Source organism: Polyodon spathula, chromosome 1, assembly GCF_017654505.1.
Source record: "Polyodon spathula isolate WHYD16114869_AA chromosome 1, ASM1765450v1, whole genome shotgun sequence".
In the NCBI taxonomy this organism is placed as follows: domain Eukaryota; kingdom Metazoa; phylum Chordata; class Actinopteri; order Acipenseriformes; family Polyodontidae; genus Polyodon; species Polyodon spathula.
Genome location: NC_054534.1, coordinates 9455029 through 9468405, shown reverse-complemented (window position 1 = coordinate 9468405; position 13377 = coordinate 9455029). Strand labels below are relative to the sequence as shown.

At 39.7% G+C, this 13377-nt stretch overlaps 1 protein-coding gene across 1 annotated transcript in view; it reads left to right on the top strand.

The window, feature by feature from the left end:
• The window catches only part of LOC121313791 (serine incorporator 5-like), a 35912-nt gene extending 24683 nt beyond the window's left edge, over positions 1-11229 (top strand). The window contains exons 5-12 of the mRNA XM_041246589.1: positions 658-751; positions 2340-2551; positions 2786-2881; positions 4006-4132; positions 5122-5191; positions 6255-6294; positions 7343-7487; positions 8084-11229. Coding sequence (XP_041102523.1) covers positions 658-751; positions 2340-2551; positions 2786-2881; positions 4006-4132; positions 5122-5191; positions 6255-6294; positions 7343-7487; positions 8084-8231 — 932 coding nt within the window. The 3' untranslated portion in view covers positions 8232-11229. The remainder of the gene's footprint in view (positions 1-657; positions 752-2339; positions 2552-2785; positions 2882-4005; positions 4133-5121; positions 5192-6254; positions 6295-7342; positions 7488-8083) is intronic.
• The last annotated feature ends 2148 nt before the right edge of the window (positions 11230-13377 follow it).

Below are 13377 nucleotides of genomic sequence, written 5' to 3'. Positions count from 1 at the left end.
CATGCCTGTTGTGGTGGTTGCATGACACAAAAGTTCTGTTTTAGATTGTATGTTTCGACTAACAGGGTTTTGGTGTTTACCCTTTTTCTCTGTTTTGCTCGATGAGGGCTCTTTGCTCATGAAACCCGTGACTTGGTTATTTGACAGTCTTTCGAATCGGTGTAGATCTGTTCGAGATTACTGTGTGTTCTTATTCTGGACATGGTTTGCACTATACACTCACAGTGAGGCTTATTTCAGCAGCCCTGGTTAATCCTCTGGTATGGCCGTCTCTTGTACATTTACATAAACAAGATTTCAGAACTTCAGTGAGTGCTCTTTCAACACTGGAGTTGGGAGGGGGTGCTAATAAAATACTGAGTGGGAAATTTTAAACACTGTATAATGGACATGATGGGGCAGGCTCTGGGTATAATGGACTTGACTGGGCAGCCTCTTTTTCAAAAGCTTTTGGTGGGACTTGGGGGAATTATAATGAAATACAGAATAGTGGTTAAAAGAATTGTTTTTAACTGAATAAATATAGCTGTGAAGGTAAGTGACATACTGGTATATGTATAGATTCTGCATGGAGTTCATAGCATTGCAGTTATTCTATGAATGAGGATGGACACACTCCAGTCCTGGTTGTATAAGAAGTTGTTTTGTGGATTGCAGTGTGGCGCTACGTCGGGGCAACAGGAGGATTTCTCTTCTTGGTCATCCAGCTCATCCTCCTAGTGGAGTTTGCCCACAAGTGGAACAAAAACTGGTAAGACTGAATCATCTCCCCTCTTTTTCTGTTAATAAAACTAATGCCTGCAGAAGATTTCACACAGCACCTTATTACTAACATAATTCTTTCCATTACATGAGAGTAGATGTTAAAACTTCATGCTGATTTGAACTCAGCTCTTGCCAAGATAAGCTCCAACTAAGAGATAGCTTTCCAGTAAACTAATGTGATCCATCTGGGTCTCCATCCATTTGCATTTCCTTCCATCTGATGATGTAGATATCCTTCTGCCTGGTGTTGATGGCTGAAGTGTAATGCTGGCTCCAGGGATCAACTTAGTGGACTGCACCTCCAAAGAGACAGTTCATTCGGGTGTTTGTGATGTTGGCAGCTGTCGAGTATATATCAGAATTTAAAAACATGCGTTTGTGAAATGAGAATAGTGTGGATGCATCTGTCCTTTACACATAGTATGTGGGTCTGTGTAGGTTTAAAATGAAGGTAAACATGGAATGAAATACTTTGTTGCCCTATAAGGATGAGACCAGACCATGTGTCCAATCATTTGTTAGTTCCAATATACCAAACATTCCATTCTACATTGAACGTTCTTGTGTAGATACAATACTGCCACCAGTGTTAACAGAGATAAGCAATTGATGAGGTTACCTCCCCTGGAGAGAGCCGTCAGATGCTACCTCGATGATCTGGAGGTATTGGGAGCTTCTCTCTCTGTATGTGCCTTTATGTCTGGTATTTATACTCTAGTAGCTCAGTACTTGACTGCTGTTTGCTTCTGTTATCTTACTAATTATAATGGAAATTAGTTATTCAGCTGTTACTCCACTCAGTTGCACCCAATCACAAACGACTCTCTTTTACAAGGTCACTGCCATTAATTGTTTACCAGAGTTCTCCTGTCCCATACTTTCTAGCACATGCTGTATCATTCAATCATTCTAACCCTAAGGCAAAGTCACTTTCAGAACACTGGTTTAACATTACCAACACATTTGGTTTCATATGAGTGCCAATACATTTTCACTCTACATCTGCTTTAAGCAAGAAGGGCAGGGGTGGGTTTTTTTCTCCTGCAAAGTTAGAGATGAAAAAGAGAAGAGAGAGAGAGCAGAGGCGTGCTTTTGTTTTTCCCTGGGAATAGGAAAGAAAACAGACTCCTCTGTATACGGTTGTGGGAGGTCAGTTTTTTTTTTTTTCCCATTCTTTTTGCATTGCACATACAGATCATGCCAGGAAGACTCTTTTTCCTGGTATGCACCTCCTCGGATTCTCAGTCATGGAAATCAGGTTGATTACAGTGAATCACAGTGACGGGGTGTTTATATGAGTCACTTAACTGTGTATGCTGATGCTTCATTTTTTTTTTTTTAACTAGCCTATATATCTCTGAGTTTTTGTTTCACAAACTTTAAACAATACAGATATACTGTACAACCACGGGTGGGGTGGGGCTTGTTGTCAAGGCTTCTTGCATTCAGTCTTGGGAGTTTCAATTTACAGAATGATAGGAAGGAGGTACTCAAATTCAGATACTGTAATTATGTTTGTTTTGTTTTGTTTTTATCATTGTGGCCTAAAAATATTTTCTTTTTTTTCTTCTCAGGAGTTCAGGAACAAAGCACAACAAGCTGTGGTACGCGGCTCTGGCCCTAGTAACGCTCGTTCTGTTCTCAGTGGCCGTGGGGGCCCTGATTCTGATGAGTATATTCCACACCCATGCAGAGGGTTGCACACTCAACAAGATATTCCTGGGGGTCAATTCTGGCCTTTGCCTATTCGTCTCAATGCTGGCCATCACTCCATGCGTTCAGAAACGTAAGCATCTACTTAAAACAAAAAGCACAAGATTTACAAATAATTATTGCATGTAAAGTGGGGTAAGACATTAGTAAAAATTACTGGTAAATATAGAGATACAATAACAAGAGAATACTAGCAGCACACTGCTATGTGTGGAGGAACATGGTTTCAGTGAGGTTGTTAAAAAGTGTGTGTTTTATAAAAGGTTTAGGGTTGTGTTCTTAACCTCTTTCTGAATTTGCCCTTCAGGTCTACCAAACTCAGGTCTGCTGCAGTCAGGTGTTATCAGTGTCTATGTCATGTACCTCACATACTCCGCACTTGCAAGCAAACCTGCAGAACAAAGTGAGTCTCTCTTAGCTGTGCTTAGCAAATACAGTGTGACCTCCTCCTGCAAGGAGATTTGTAGATGTTGTATGTGACAATGCACATCCTCCTTATTCAAAACGCGACCTAGACGTGTGGGCTGAGTATCGGTGACTGTGGAATATGTGTTGTGGTTGGTTATGACTACCAGGTGGGTTCACAGCACTACAAGGTTATTGACAGAACAAATGCAAGCAGTAAGGTGGCTTTACATTCATTAACCATTAGCGGTCCGTTTAGTCAGCGCTTGTCAGACGTGTCAGGTCCAATTTATTTTCACACGCGCACGCGCGGTTTAAAATATTTTTCTTTTCAGAGTAAAACAGGTTTAAAAGGCACTGCATAGCAACTCAGTACTGCATCTCCAACCAAGCCCCACCCCTTGTAGGCTGTATTTTTCACATACCTCTTCATAGTCGTGCATACTTATAAATTCAAGCACTGCAAATGTCTATGGTATTCTTTGAGCGCTGGATGTGGAAGCAGCTGTCTTCTTTGTTTGTGTCCGTGTTATCTCTGTGGTGCAGAGGCTATGTGTATTGCTCAGATCCGCCCCTTTTTTTTCAGCTCGTATCAGACTCATTTGGGCATTGAAATGTTTTCTCAGCTTTTTTTCGGGAGAAAAAATGACTAGAGACCTGTGCTTTACGTCTTTTTGATGTCAGACAGGGTCCGACATTGGACTGGAAAGGGAAAATTGTATTGTTGGACCTGGTCCGACATAGGACCGCAAAGGGTTAAGTCTTCTACATGAGAGCTGTCCAGCCTTGTTGGTTATGAGCCATACTGATCATCAAGGAATTCTTAGCGAGCCTGTTTATTGCAACAACGTAAACACACACACACTGTATGGAGGATACGTTGTTATATGGGTTTTGTGTTTTGTAAGGTGTAATGTACATGAGGCCTATCCTCAAAGTGTGTTTCACCAGTCTGTAATTTGCTTCTGTTTTTAAAAGGTTCAGAGTTATGAAACGGAATGAAACGTCCGTGTGCTTTATTGACCTTTTTTCTTTGGTAAAATGTGCATGTGTTTTGTCCGTCCACATTCATGGTCCTGTTCATTTTCATTCTTTCTTAACTCTGGTTTCATTTCCTTGCAGTTAAGGGGCCGAATGGTAATAACATTACCATCTGTGTCCCTTCCTTCAGCTCAGACCTACAGGATGAGAATAAGCTAGTTCCAGCTCTGGGCACCATTATATTGTTTGGCTGTGTTCTGTACTCATGGTAAGTTGAGCTTCTTGGGAGTTTTATAAGCAGCACAAAAAGTAAAAGTAATAAATCTGTTAGTCACCTTTCAAGTGGTTATCGCTAACAAGATCATCTATAAATCTGCAGAGGGGAAATAACCTGGAAAGTGAAATAGCTACATACTACCTGAAAGTAAAATGTAAATATGCATTTTCTCCAATACAAGATTGAGGGCTACCCAGTGATTACAACTGAACTGTTCATCAGCAGCCTGGAGAGACCGCTGCAGGAGATCTGAGTCCCATTACTGTTCATCAGCAGCCTGGAGAGACCGCTGCAGGAGATCTGAATCTCATTACTGTTCATCAGCAGCCTGGAGAGACCGCTGCAGGAGATCTGAATCCCATTACTGTTCATCAGCAGCCTGGAGAGACCGCTGCAGGAGATCTGAATCCCATTACTGTTCATCAGCAGCCTGGAGAGACCGCTGCAGGAGATCTGAATCCCATTACTGTTCATCAGCAGCCTGGAGAGACCGCTGCAGGAGCTCTGAATCGCATTACTGTTCATCAGCAGCCTGGAGAGACCGCTGCAGGAGATCTGAATCCCATTACTGTTCATCAGCAGCCTGGAGAGACCGCTGCAGGAGATCTGAATCCCATTACTGTTCATCAGCAGCCTGGAGAGACCGCTGCAGGAGATCTGAATCCCATTACTGTTCATCAGCAGCCTGGAGAGACCGCTGCAGGAGATCTGAATCGCATTACTGTTCATCAGCAGCCTGGAGAGACCGCTGCAGGAGATCTGAATCATTACTGTTCATCAGCAGCCTGGAGAGACCGCTGCAGGAGATCTGAATCCCATTACTGTTCATCAGCAGCCTGGACAGACCGCTGCAGGAGATCTGAATCACATTTCCACCCGTGACTTTAAGGTCCAGAGGATTTAAATAAGCTTAAAAGAAAATCTCTGTGAGGTTTTTATCCTGTGTATACTAAATAGCTGTGGGTCTGTTTTATTTTCAGTCTGACCTCTACAACACGATCAAGCACTGCTGCTCTGCGGGTGTGCAAGACCAATGTCCCTGACAACGAGGTACGATCTGCAGCAAGCGCAAACATGTAACACCAGTGGTAGGGGCATTTGTTCAATGTTTTCAATGGGCATGATATAATGCTGCAAGCGTGTAATGTAATATATGTTTTGCAATAATAATACATGCTAAAGTATGATGCATACTGTTAGACAATTACTTCACAGAGTAATTTCAAAAGGTCCTTTATTATTTCACACACACACGCACACACACACACAGTTACATACACAGATGCTATACTGCGAATAACGATATCCCTAACGGGACACAACCCAACAAGGTTACATACAAAGATTATATTAATCACAGATCAATACAATCCATGAGACGCAACTGAACTAATTCTTACCCTTCCAAGCAGATCGGGAGAGCCCTTCGACCCTGGTAAGAGAAAGCAGCTGTCTCCAAAAAATACCGAGCAGGACTGCGCGCTAATCCTCACGGCTGACTCTCATCAGAGCAGGGGAGAACCCCGTCCTTTTATAACTTACCAAGTTAGGCTTCTGCGTGCGAGAGAGTAATTGGCCAGATCACTCCCTCGAGGCTCGGCCCTCTGAATAAACCATCCCTTTCCCTAGAACATTCTGACAAAAACAAGTTATATAAGCATGACAAAAACAAGTTATATAAAATACGGGTTATTATAGGGCAAGGGCACAGATGAACTCGAACGCATTTCTAGAACTTTCTAGAACACACTTTTTTTTTTTATTACACATACTAAAGGATAAAACAATGTTTTCATAATAAATAGCAATTGAAACATTAGGCCTGCTGGCGTTGCATATCATAAGGGTGTTGAATTGCAGGATTTTTAAAGTTCACAGTTAAGGGTCAGTGAAACCAACAGATACAAAAAACAATCCTGGCACTGTAAAGCAACAATTGTTATTGCAACATTTGTATCAGGAAGCACCTGGCTTTTACTTTCCACTGAGTGGGGTAACCCATTTCATTCACTATGAGAAGCCTACAAAAAAGTGTAGCGTTCATTCAGTTTGTGCTTGTCAGTTTTGTGTGTCTTCTCAGTAACACTATCTCTGTGTATTTTGTGTTCCTCAGGTGGCGCGCTGCTGTTTCTGCTGTGGCCCAGAAGATGATGGTACTTCATTGTTTGATTTATTATTTATCTTCTGAAGCTGATGAGGCTTTTGGCTACAGACATTCTGTGACGAATAGAACATACTAACCCCTTAAATACCTGTTATTTATAATAATGGGTACATTTCTTACACTCGATTGGGACTTGTTAGCAAACAAATGAAATAAAGGTATTGCATAGCAAAACACGGTCAGTTACTCTAATGCACTTGTGTAACATTCATATGTGAACAATAAATGATACCGACACCAAATATGAACTTTAAAGACCAGCCCCTATTTTGAGAGCCACTGGATTATAGATGCTGCTTTGTTTCACATCAGCCCTCTACTGGAGAGGAAGCAGAAATTAGAAACGCCTTCTTCTTTCCCTGTATTCTGGTGTTTTTCCATTAGACACGCCTCCTGTTTTTACTTCAATAATATGTGCTCCACTCAGATGACTTTAACATGGAGAAGTGAGCTTCAGTGATGTCACCTTTGCTGATTTACATACAAGCTCATATTACGTGTGACTATTTTGCTCTTTCTCTGAGAAGAGACTGAGACTCGCAATTTAATATGAAAATAGTCTGGATTTTTTGATGCTGGGAAGACCTTCAGATCCATTTAAAATCTGAATTGGTTTCTTTTGCACAAAAAAGACAGCATTAACCAATGACCTTGCATGATCTTGGCTGTTTTAGTTTAAAGGTTCATACACATAGAAAACCTTAAAGCAGTGGGATTTGAAACACTGTGGCCCTCTAAATGACTCTCATGCCCATAGAGTTGTAATGTTTTCTACTGCAATAGATACACACGCTCAGTGGAGTCCAGGGGCCAGAATTCCTCCTTCTGGTTTATTGTCATTCCTCCTCAGCAGCAATGTGGGTGTCGCTCTGAATTGCATGCTGGGTTCTGATTCCACAGCCCAACAGAACGGAGAACTGTGAATGTCTTCAGTGTGTGGAATCTCTGTCCCAGCCCAAGTGTCTAGGCCTTAGTTTAGAAGTAATAATGGAGATGTGGATATAATGAATCAGTAAACACTGTTTTACTCTGTATAGGTGACTATGAAGTGCATAATAAACTCGGAGGGCAGGCAGTGATATATGATGAGAAGGAAGGCACGGTCTACAACTATGCGTTTTTTCACTTCGTCTTCTTCCTCGGATCTCTTTACGTCATGATGACTGTCACTAACTGGTTCCAGTAAGTAAACCCTACATGTCGGATTTACCCCATTAAGGACCAAATACAATTTTCTTTGAAAATGTCAGAATACAAGCTGTATTTATGTAATTTTGATACATTACATTTAGGTATAACTTATGCGATTAACAAAGTTACCATAACAATATAGTTGAGAGAAGAATAAAATAACAGGTAGATGCCAGTTAAAAATGTTCTAAAAAAAATTACAAAGTAGCCTGTCCACACATAAGGACAATGGCACTTAATGGGTTAAGCTATGGTCAGTGGGGCAATATTGCCTAAAAAAAACAGATCCATTAGCAAGAGATGACCAAAAAACTAATAACTAGCAACCTAAGCTGGATTTGAACTGTATCATTCAGAGGAATTCAGAGGGGAATACTGAAACAAGGCTTTATTGGTTTAGGAAGGAAATGTACCTGTAGTTGCATCATGGCCCATGCAAATAAAACGTGCAATGCGACTTTCTCTGTCGTAATATAAAGAATAACGAATAGGCCGCTAAATCTCCAGAGGTATCAGTGTTCATTTTTGGCTCTAATTGCTGGTTGAACTGGTAATATTAACTTGTTTTATTTTTAATGACCTAACAGTTTTGATGATGCAAAAATTGAGAAGCTGTTCCATGGGAGCTGGTCCACCTACTGGATCAAGATGGCTTCCTGTTGGGTCTGTCTCTTTCTCTACACCTGGACCCTCATTGCACCCATTGTCTGCCCAAAAAGGGAGTTCATCAACTGAGGGACTCTGAGCACTGCCTTCCACCTCCTTACTGTCGACTGGTTACGTGTGAACATGGTTTAAATTCCTAAAGCATTATATATAGGTACCTTTAAAAAAAATAAATAAAAAAATAAAAAAAGATTTGTTTTGTTACATTTGCCAGTCAGTAGCTCTGTGAGATGTGTGTTCTTGCAAGCCATATAGACTTCCCTAAAGGATATCTTGTTCACTTTCCAATCTCCTAGCTCTCTGAGGATTCAGGACAGCAGTGGTCTCAAGGCAGGCAGTAACTTTCAGAGGATTGTGTTACAATATCATTTGATGAAGAGAACACTTTGTGAAAAACTCCAGCAAGCCTCCTGCCTCTGGCCTTGCTTGGATTTTAGGTCAAACACAAAGCTTGTGGAACTGTGTGTGTGTGTTCTTTTTTTTGTTTTTTGTTTTTTTATTATTGTAGCAATAGTGTAATGTAGTACATTTTATATTTTAAATTAGATGACCAGGAATAATAAGAAATATACAAATAAGTGACCACAGACATAAGAATAATATTGTTTGGGGGCCAGTAACTTTTTAAATTACATGTACTGCTATGATTGTTATAAGCAGTGTGACTGTTGTGTTTTTTGTTTTGTTTTGTTTTTTTAACAAGTTTGAAAGCCATAACCAAAAAATGAATGTATTGTATTTCCACAAAGAAACGGGAGTCAGATATTAAGTTCTAAAAATATCCATATGAAAAGAAAAAAAATGTTCAGGGGGATACAGTAAAGAATTTGCCTTTCTTAATTGTGTGAATTCAGGTTATTCTGTCTTACTGTACATGTCTTTAATTTGCAGGTTTAATTCAAGACAAAGCTTTCTGTTCTGAACACATTATATTGCTGCAGACAAGTACAATTACACAAAACTGTAAAAGGGTGCTAACAAATCCATTTATTCCCTCTTACTAGCTCTAGTAACCTAAATACACCCCTTTTATTGTCACATTAATTCAGGATTTGAAAATATATCGTCCAAACTAATAAACTGCTACATCCTGGTACCTTTTTCTCTTTATAATTCAAATATATGATAAGTGCCAATAAGAAGAATGTGCTTTTTAAAACTGAATGAATGATCTTTTCTCAGCGCAAGATTAATATTACTTGCGTTGAGTTTAGATATCTTGTAACTATGGCAAACTGAAGGATATTAAGGTAATATTTGTAGTGTATCAGGACATTTTGTTGAATGCCAAATTAATTATGATGGGAACTCCTCAATGTCTGTCTTGACAAGCAAGATTCATTCTTTGTAGGAGCAATGGAGGCGATGAATTAATTGTCCTTTGCAAGGGTTGAAAAATTGAAAAACTGTTACGCTGAAAATAAGGAGTCGGGCCACCGTTGGCATCCACAGCCAAGCTGGCTTCGATTTTATGTGACGCATCTACAGAGGTGAAATTATTTTGGAAGGCTACACGAAATGACAGCATGTCTCGCTGAGTTAGGGGGGTAATCTGCAGGAAAGTCTGTTCTAAGAATGACCCAGATGGTACTGTCAGTGTCAACCCACTGTCCTAGTCTGTTCCGTTTTACATCTTGGCCTTGGTGACTGAAAAAGACTGTACACGTCTAGTCTATCAATTAAAGGGTATTTCTTCTGTCACCAGTGTATTCCAGTACGTAGATTACGGAATTGCACAATTTTTGTCCAACCCTCTGCAACTTTTCTTTATGTAAAAATATCTAACCCTTGTACGTACGTATGGTTACATCTATTCCATCATGCGTTTAATCCTTTTCCTTTTTTTTTTTTTTTTTTTTTTTTGTAAATAGCATTTTACAGAATCAATATACATGGGATATTTATATGGTGTGAATAAGATCTGGCTATTTCAATTCAGAAATACAGATTAAAAAAAAAAGATCAACCTGTTTAAAAAGTTTATGAAAATAAAAGTTTGACCCCTTTTGACTTACTGCAACCTTTTCTATATATTTCTGTGAATAAAAGGAATCAAAAGTGATTGTAGTCTTTCTCATAGTGTATACTGTATAACAAAATATATAAATAACCTAATATAAGATTTTTATACCTTTTTACAAGTATGTTAAAATTACTGTAACAAGTTCAGTTTCCACTTATCTTTCTAGTTGGATTTTGCTGGCATCCACGCTCATGATATCAAATAACCCATGGTGATCAGAGATCAGTACGATTATGCATTTTGATGTCAAGACATGAGGGGTTTCAGTGTGGTGCGTGCTTACTTATAGTGGAAGCCATCAGAAACCAACTAGCAGCACCTTCACAGAACTGCAATGTGTGTCATAATCAGAAATCAATTCATACAGGATGTGGAGTGTTCTGCAAAACTAGAGGTGTTTACCACACAATATAGCTGTGGGAAATTAAACAGCATGCTCTTTTACGGGTTTGGTGTTGTTATAGTGGGGTCCTTTATCCGTTGGTCAAAAACCTCCAACTGGGAAGCAGTGTGGGATGATGCTGTGGATGGGCATATCAACTCAATCAATTGAAAAATCCTTGCCAACATAGTCTGTCTGAAGCATGTCAAATATAATCTGCTAAATAAAAAATAAATAAGGGGACCACACTGAAGAGGTTTTTAGATTGTTTTGTTGTTGGGAACACTGAATTGTTACCCTATTTGTATTTAAACATAACCTGGGAATACTCTCTGCGACTTTTAATGTGGGCGTCTGAAAATGTAAACCGTAGTTGAATTATGCTCCCTCTCAGCAGTTTCACTTTGTTGTATTTCTTTCTTTTAATTGTTAACATAAAGATGCTTCTGTTTACAAGTGTCCCTCTGCAATAAGCGTGCGTTGTTGAAACGTACAGTTGTATAAAATTCTAGGAAAGGGAAGTATTCAGCTCTGTTTTTTTTGTTTTTTTTAATTTTCAATTGAGGGGTAATCCAAACGTGCACATTCCTGAGGGATCACTTAGTTTTTTGTTTTGTTTTGTTTTGTTTTTTTTATTAACTTTTGCTTTGAATAAAAATAAATCACAGTAAAGTGTCTTCTCAATTCTTTAAAACACATACCCTGAAGCAAAGTACATGTTCTTAACCTGTGAAAGGACATATGTGTCCCACAAATACAAAGGATTCTGAGTTACTCATTTTTGCACTGAGGTGCACAAAATGGTTTAAAATGTACTGACAGGTTGGATGTGATATCCGAGTCACTCAAATGTATTTTAAGAAACAAGCACTCGATTCCTTGTAGACCACAAGGGGTTAAAAGCCTAAGCGATTGTTTTTTTTTTGTTGTTTTTTTAATGGAAAACTAAGATTGTTTAACTAGCAATTTGTAATTACAATTCTCAAATATAGTAAATTATCACAAAAATAATATTAATTAAAGACAACTTTCACCATGCTTGTAAGTTTTTCCCCTTTGGAAGTGACCCTGTTTGCTGGTGTAAATCTGAACCCTCTTAGTCTGTCCCCCTGTCAGCCTTGTTTGCATGGGGTGTGGTTTGGTATGGAGGCCTGTCTTCTCTCTGTCATATTAACAGAAACAGCAAGCAGGTCCAGCACCCTTTGATTCTTGTATAGTAAATCCTTCCTAAATTGCAGCCAGTAGAGTTAACTTCTTAATTACTGACCATGTGCTTAAAAGGGTTATGTATTAAGCAGAGTATACAATTGCAACATATGCAGTGTATTACATCTAATTGTGCTTTTTAAGTTAACAGGTGTTGGAAAACATGGATCGAGACTTGATTAGGAGTTTGCTACGCATGTGGACTGGCAGAGCTACAGTGGCTTGCAAAAGTATTGACCCCCCTTGGCATTTTTCCTATTTTGTTGCCTTACAACCTGGAATTAAAATTGATTTTTATTTGGATTTCATGTAATGGACATATACAAAATAGTCCAAATTGGTGAAGTGAAATGAAAAAAATAACTTGTTTCAAAAAATTCTAAAAAATAAATAACGGAAAAGTGGTGCGTGCATATGTATTCACCCCCTTTGCTATTAAGCCTCTAAATAAGATCTGGTGCAACCAATTACCTTCAGAAATCACATAATTAGTTAAATAAAGTCCACCTGTGTGTAATCTAAGTGTCACATGATCTGTCACATGATCTCAGTATATATACGCCTGTTCTGAAAGGCCCCAGAGTCTGCAACACCAGTAAGCAAGGGGCACCACCAAGCAAGCGGCACCATGAAGACCTAGGAGCTCTCCAAACAAGTCGGGGACAAAGTTGTGGAGAAGTACAGATCAGGGTTGGGTTATAAAAAAAATATCCGAAACTTTGAACATCTCACGGAGCACCATTAAAGCCATTATTAAAAAATTGAAAGAATATGGCACCACAACAAACCTGGCAAGAGAGGGTCGCCTACCAAAACTCACGGACCAGGCAAGGAGGGCATTAATCAGAGAAGCAACAAAGACCAAACATAACCCTGAAGGAGCTGCAAAGCTCCACAGCGGAGATTGGAGTATCTGTCCATAGGACCACTTTAATCCATACACTCCACAGAGCTGGGCTTTACGGAAGAGTGGCCAGAAAAAAGCCATTGCTTAAAGAAAAAAATAAGCAAACACATTTGGTGTTCGCAAAAAGGCATGTGGGAGACTCCCCAAACATATGGAAGAAGGTACTCTGGTCAGATGAGACTAAAATTGAGCTTTTTGGCCATCAAGGAAAACGTTATGTCTGGCACAAACCCAGCACCTCTCATCACCCCGAGAACACCATCCCCACAGTGCAGCATGGTGGTGGCAGCATCATGCTGTGGGGATGTTTTTCATCGGTAGGGACTGGGAAACTGGTCCGGATTGAAGGAATGATGGATGGCGCTAAATACAGGGAAATTCTTGAGGGAAACCTGTTTCAGTCTTCCAGAGATTTGAGACTGGGACGGAGGTTCACCTTCCAGCAGAACAATGACCCTAAGCATACTGCTAAAGCAACACCCGAGTGGTTTAAGGGGAAACATTTAAATGTCTTGGAATGGCCTAGTCAAAGCCCAGACCTCAATCCAATTGAGAATCTGTGGTATGACTTAAAGATTACTGTACACCAGTGGAACCCATCCAACTTGAAGGAGCTGGAGCAGTTTTGCCTTGAAGAATGGGCAAAAATACCATTGGCTAGATGTGCCAAGCTTATAGATACATACCCCAAGAGACT